This window comes from Saccoglossus kowalevskii, chromosome 13 (assembly GCF_978046115.1).
Source record: "Saccoglossus kowalevskii chromosome 13, keSacKowa6.1, whole genome shotgun sequence".
In the NCBI taxonomy this organism is placed as follows: Eukaryota; Metazoa; Hemichordata; class Enteropneusta; family Harrimaniidae; genus Saccoglossus; species Saccoglossus kowalevskii.
The window spans coordinates 3,432,875-3,439,870 of record NC_140653.1 but is presented as its reverse complement, the minus strand read 5'-3'; the positions used below and the strand labels follow the sequence as shown (position 1 = coordinate 3,439,870).

Genomic DNA, 6,996 nt, shown 5'->3' with positions numbered 1-6,996 from the left:
AAAAGCAATCGGACTTGCGGTTTGCAACAAGAAGTCGAAAATATCACTTTTTACCAAAAATTACAAAAATATTCACAAAAATTAGAGAATCAAAGATATCATCACGAAATGAACAAATCTGAGAGAGGTCCACATGTAGTACCTATATATGTAATATCAAAGCAATCAAACTTGCAGTTCTTAACAAAAAGTCAAAAATATCACTTTTTACAAAAATTGACAAAAATATTCACCAAAATTAGAGAATTAAAGATAACATCACAAAATGATCAAATCTGAGAGAGGTCTACCCAAGGTACATATACACCAAGTATCAAAGCATTCAGACTTGTAGTTTCAAGAAGAAGTCGAAAAAGTAAAACATTGACATGGACAACGACAACAGACAATCACTCAGATGATAAGTTCGACAAAGTCCACAGCGGAGCTAAAAATTAAATAAGATTCTACCTTCTGCATTATTTTCAATGTCCGAACATGATGCTTTTCTGTTTGTATCATTTCTACAAATGGAACAAAGAATAAATTAATATTAGTTTGGCAAGTTACTAGTGCACTGACAGCAACAAAACATATTATTTTGTGATTTGCTCAACAAACTCCTAAACGATTATACTCACCATAGATCACATCTTGTCTCTTAATATCAAGTTTACTCAATCCCTTTTTTTTCTGTTGAAAACAATAGTAAAAGGATCTTTATGTCGCATAAACCCACGTGATATTTTTCAAGCTTTGCAAACAATTTGAAATTGTGACATCAACTAGTGACTCAGATAGAGTCACAGAATAAACTCTAGCAACTCAGATAGAGTCACAGAATAAACTCTAGCAACTCAGATAGAGTCACAGTATAAACTCTAGCAACTCAGATAGAGTCACAGTATAAACTCTAGCAACTCAGATAGAGTCACAGTATAAACTCTAGCAACTCAGATAGAGTCACAGAATAAACTCTAGCAACTCAGATAGAGTCACAGTATAAACTCTAGCAACTCAGATAGAGTCACAGAATAAACTCTAGCAACTCAGATAGAGTCACAGTATAAACTCTAGCAACTCAGATAGAGTCACAGAATAAACTCTAGCAACTCAGATAGAGTCACAGTATAAACTCTAGCAACTCAGATAGAGTCACAGAATAAACTCTAGCAACTCAGATAGAGTCACAGTATAAACTCTAGCAACTCAGATAGAGTCACAGTATAAACTCTAGCAACTCAGGTAGAATCACAGTATAAACTCTAGCAACTCAGATAGAGTCACAGAATAAACTCTAGCAACTCAGATAGAGTCACAGAATAAACTCTAGCAACTCAGATAGAGTCACAGTATAAACTCTAGCAACTCAGATAGAGTCACAGTATAAACTCTAGCAACTCAGATAGAGTCACAGTATAAACTCTAGCAACTCAGGTAGAATCACAGTATAAACTCTAGCAACTCAGATAGTCACAGAATAAACTCTAGCAACCCAGATAGAGTCACAGAATAAACTCTAGCAACTCAGGTAGAATCACAGTATAAACTCTAGCAACTCAGATAGAGTCACAGAATAAACTCTAGCAACTCAGATAGAGTCACAGAATAAACTCTAGCAACTCAGATAGAGTCACAGTATAAACTCTAGCAACTCAGGTAGAGTCACAGAATAAACTCTAGCAACTCAGGTAGAATCACAGTATAAACTCTAGCAACTCAGATAGAGTCACAGTATAAACTCTAGCAACTCAGGTAGAGTCACAGAATAAACTCTAGCAACTCAGGTAGAATCACAGTATAAACTCTAGCAACTCAGGTAGAATCACAGTATAAACTCTAGCAACTCAGATAGAGTCACAGAATAAACTCTAGCAACTCAGATAGAGTCACAGAATAAACTCTAGCAACTCAGATAGAGTCACAGAATAAACTCTAGCAACTCAGGTAGAATCACAGTATAAACTCTAGCAACTCAGGTAGAGTCACAGAATAAACTCTAGCAACTCAGATAGAGTCACAGAATAAACTCTAGCAACTCAGATAGAGTCACAGTATAAACTCTAGCAACTCAGATAGAGTCACAGTATAAACTCTAGCAACTCAGGTAGAGTCACAGTATAAACTCTAGCAACTCAGGTAGAATCACAGTATAAACTCTAGCAATTCAGGTAGAATCACAGAATAAACTCTAGCAACTCAGGTAGAGTCACAGTATAAACTCTAGCAACTCAGAGTCACAGTGTAAACTCAAGCAACTCAGGTAGAGTCACAGTATAAACTCAAGCAACTCAGATAGAGTCACAGTATAAACTCTAGCAACTCAGATAGAGTCACAGTATAAACTCTAGCAACTCAGATAGAGTCACAGTATAAACTCTAGCAACTCAGGTATAATCACAGTATAAACTCTAGCAACTCAGGTATAATCACAGTATAAACTCTAGCAACTCAGGTAGAATCACAGTATAAACTCTAGCAACTCAGGTAGAATCACAGTATAAACTCTAGCAACTCAGGTAGAATCACAGTATAAACTCTAGCAACTCAGATAGAGTCACAGTATAAAATCTAGCAACTCAGGCAGAGTCACAGTGTAAACTCTAGCAACTCAGGTAGAGTCACAGTATAAACTCTAGCAACTCAGATAGAGTCACAGTATAAACTCTAGCAACTCAGATAGAGTCACAGTATAAACTCTAGCAACTCAGATAGAGTCACAGTATAAACTCTAGCAACTCAGATAGAGTCACAGAATAAACTCTAGCAACTCAGGCAGAGTCATAGTGTAAACTCTAGCAACTCAGGTAGAGTCACAGTATAAACTCTAGCAACTCAGATAGAGTCACAGTATAAACTCTAGCAACTCAGATAGAGTCACAGAATAAACTCTAGCAACTCAGGTAGAATCACAGTATAAACTCTATCAACTCAGGTAGAATCACAGTATAAACTCTAGCAACTCAGGTAGAATCACAGAATAAACTCTAGCAACTCAGGTAGAATCACAGTATAAACTCTAGCAACTCAGGTAGAATCACAGTATAAACTCTAGCAACTCAGGTAGAATCATAGTATAAACTCTAGTAACTCAGGTAGAATCACAGTATAAACTCTGGTGACTCAGGTAGAATCACAGTATAAACTCTGGTGACTCAGGTAGAATCATAGTATAAACTCCAGTAACTCAGCTAGAATCACAGTATAAACTCTAGTAACTCAGGTAGAATCACAGTATATACTCCAGTAACTCAGGTAGAATCACAGTATAAACTACAGCAACTCAGGTAGAATCACAGTATAAACTCTAGCAACTCAGGGAGAATCACAGTATAAACTCTAGCAACTCAGGTAGAGTCACAGTATAAATTCTAGCAACTCAGGTAGAGTCACAGTATAAATTCTAGCAACTCAGGTAGAGTCACAGTAAAACTCTAGTGACTCAGGTAGAGTCACAGTATAAACTCTAGCAACTCAGGTAGAATCACAGTATGAACCATAGTGACTCAGGTAGGATCTTAGTATAAACTCTAGTAACTCAGGTAGAATCACAGTAGAACTCTAGACTAGTGACTCAGGTAGAATCACAGTATAACTAGCTACTCAGGTAGTCACAGTATAAATTCTAGCAACTCAGGTAGAGTCATAGTATAAACTCTAGCAACTCAGGTAGAGTCACAGTATAAATTCTAGCAACTCAGGTAGGGTCATAGTATAAACTCTAGCAACTTGGGTAGAATCACAGTATAAACTCTAGCAACTCAGGTAGAATCACAGTATATACTCTAGCAACTCAGGTAGAATCACACTATAAACTCTAGCAACTCAGGTAGAGTCACAGTATAAACTCTAGTAACTCAGGTAGAGTCACAGTATAAACTCTAGTAACTCAGGTAGAATCACAGTATGAACTCTAGTGACTCAGGTAGGATCTTAGTATAAACTCTAGTAACTCAGGTAGAATCACAGTAGAACTCTAGTGACTCAGGTAGAGTCATAGTATAAACTCTAGCAACTCAGGTAGAGTCACAGTATAAATTCTAGCAACTCAGGTAGAGTCATAGTATAAACTCTAGCAACTTGGGTAGAATCACAGTATAAACTCTAGCAACTCAGGTAGAATCACAGTATATACTCTAGCAACTCAGGTAGAATCACAGTATAAACTAGCAACTCAGGTAGAGTCACAGTATAAATTCTAGCAACTCAGGTAGAGTCACAGTAAAACTCTAGTGACTCAGGTAGAGTCACATTATAAACTCTAGTAACTCGGGTAGAGTCACAGTATAAACTCTAGTAACTCAGGTAGAATCACAGTATGAACTCTAGTGACTCAGGTAGGATCTTAGTATAAACTCTAGTAACTCAGGTAGAATCACAGTAAAACTCTAGTGACTCAGGTAGAGTCAAAGAATAAACTCTGGTGACTCAGGTAGAATCACAGTATAAACTCTAGCAACTCAGGTAGAGTCACAGTATAAACTCTAGCAACTCAGGTAGAATCATAGTATAAACTCTGGTGACTCAGGTAGAATCACAGTATAAACTCTGGTGACTCAGGTAGAATCATAGTATAAACTCCAGTAACTCAGCTAGAATCACAGTATAAACTCTAGTAACTCAGGTAGAATCACAGTATATACTCCAGTAACTCAGGTAGAATCAGTATAAACTCTAGTAACTCAGCTAGAATCACAGTATAAACTCTAGCAACTCAGCTAGAATCACAGTATAAACTCTAGTAACTCAGCTAGAATCACAGTATAAACTCTAGTAACTCAACTAGAATCACAGTATAAACTCTAGTAGCTCAGGTAGAATCATACAAATGTAGTATAAACTGTAGTAACTCAGGTAGAATCATAGTATAAACTGTAGTAACTCAGGTAAAATCATAGAATAAACTCTGGTGACTCAGGTAGAATCTTAGTATAAACTCTAGTATTAAACTCAGGTAGAATCACAGTATAAACTCTAGTAGCTCAGGTAGAATCATACAAGTGTAGTATAAACTCTAGTAACTCAGGTAGAATCATAGTATAAACTCTGGTGACTCAGGTAGAATCACAGTATGAACTCTAGTGACTCAGGTAGGATCTTAGTATAAACTCTAGTAACTCAGTTAGAATCACAGTATAAACTTTAGTGACTCAGGTAGAATCATAGTATAAACTCTAGTAGTATTTTTGATCTCAATCAAAATTCAACTATGACTATTATACCTTTTTATCGACCATGACGCTCCATGATTCTGGTTCGTCTTTGAGCACCAGATCCGGATCATTCTCGTAATGTGCATCATCTGTTGCATCTTCATCTAATGACTCCATAGATCCAGACAGAGTCTCAGAAATACTATGTTAAAGGCAAGATTATGATGAGACATCTGTCAACAGTGAATGTGCAGATCAAACCAAGATAATGTCAAACTATTGGCTTGAGTGATTAGTTGAACCAATGGCATGTGAAAGTATGGGCTTGGGTGATTGGTTGAACAAAGGTCATGTGAAAGTATGGGATTGGGTGATTGGTTGAACAAAGGTCATGTGAAAGTATGGGATTGGGTGATTGGTTGAACCAATGGCATGTGAAAGTATGGGCTTGGGTGATTGGTTGAACAAAGGTCATGTGAAAGTATGGGCTTGGGTGATTGGTTGAACAAAGGTCATGTGAAAGTATGGGATTGGGTGATTGGTTGAACAAAGGTCATGTGAAAGTATGGGATTGGGTGATTGGTTGAACAAAGGTCATGTGAAAGTATGGGATTGGGTGATTGGTTGAACAAAGGTCATGTGAAAGTATGGGATTGGGTGATTGGTTGAACAAAGGTCATGTGAAAGTATGGGCTTGGGTGATTGGTTGAACCAAGCTCAAACTCCATGTATGTAATCTGCATCCAACATATCTCACTGTACGTAAAACACAATTTAGCATGCAGTAAATGTCACCAGGCAGAATGAGGGAAGGATATATTTCACTTATAAATTACGTGGAGATAATATTTTGTAATTGCGTTGTGCCAAATAGTGAAGCTCAATACTCCTGTGCCTTAGTTTTGATGTATCACATATTCCAATTACTGTAACTGCAGAAAAGAAAAACAAATAACATGCAGGAAGGCTATTCTCATCTGATTTGCGAACATGAAGGAGCACAGGGCCATTGCGCAATAAAACTTACTTGGTTTGGGATGATGGGTCTTCCATTTCTTCATTGATGGGTTGACTGTAAACAAACATGCATATGAAAAAAAAAATACAACACAAGCATTCATTACTTTTACCTGGGAAGAATTGATATACACAGAGAGGCATGCAGTGGAGGTGAACATGCGGAAGATAAGATAGATGGGAAATCATGCCGGGATCCAGGGAAGTGAATTAACGCGGAAACATCTTTCAGACAGACTACTGTGAATCCATCCTTGTTTCATATACCATGGCTTTCAATTTTTTTAACACTTTGCTATTGATAAAATCGTTTATTTTTTTTTACTGGCATATAGATTTTGTATTCTTGTATCACTGGGTTCATATAATGTGTACAGATATTAAATGACAACAAACATCCGACTAAAACTAAGCAGATATTAAATTCAGTTGTGTGCTATTACATCTGATACTGAAATTAAATTATTGCAGTGTGCTCGTTTTTTACTGTGTACCATATAGGATAAGACCACACATTTTCACAACCCTGACTTGCTGGAATGACTCACACTTTATAATCGTGCATGATTTTGCAACAATTCTCTTATTGATAATATTAGTAAGATCAACAGAGATGCACAGATTACTATCCAATGGCGTGATGCGTAACAAACTTCAAAATGCAGACAATGACAAACTATACGAATGAACACTTCTTATTAATATCATTACCAAATACAGAACCTCAGTACACAGTACATTTGGAATATTACATACACATATTTGAGCATCGACTCAAAGCGTGTCAATTTTTTTCTTTGTTTATTACTGTATTTTGAGGTGATGTGTGGAATTCAATTACACAGTA

General features: G+C 36.7%; 1 protein-coding gene across 1 annotated transcript in view; it reads right to left on the bottom strand.

Moving 5' to 3' along the window:
- Positions 1–393: 393 nt before the first annotated feature.
- LOC100367081 (rho guanine nucleotide exchange factor 28-like) overlaps positions 394–6,996 on the bottom strand; it is a 144,590-nt gene continuing 137,987 nt past the window's right edge. Inside the window, exons 25-28 of the mRNA XM_085506827.1 lie at positions 6,160–6,204; positions 5,202–5,334; positions 621–672; positions 394–503 (exon numbers count right to left, since the gene is read on the bottom strand). Of these exons, the coding sequence (XP_085362953.1) occupies positions 394–503; positions 621–672; positions 5,202–5,334; positions 6,160–6,204 (340 nt within the window). The remainder of the gene's footprint in view (positions 504–620; positions 673–5,201; positions 5,335–6,159; positions 6,205–6,996) is intronic.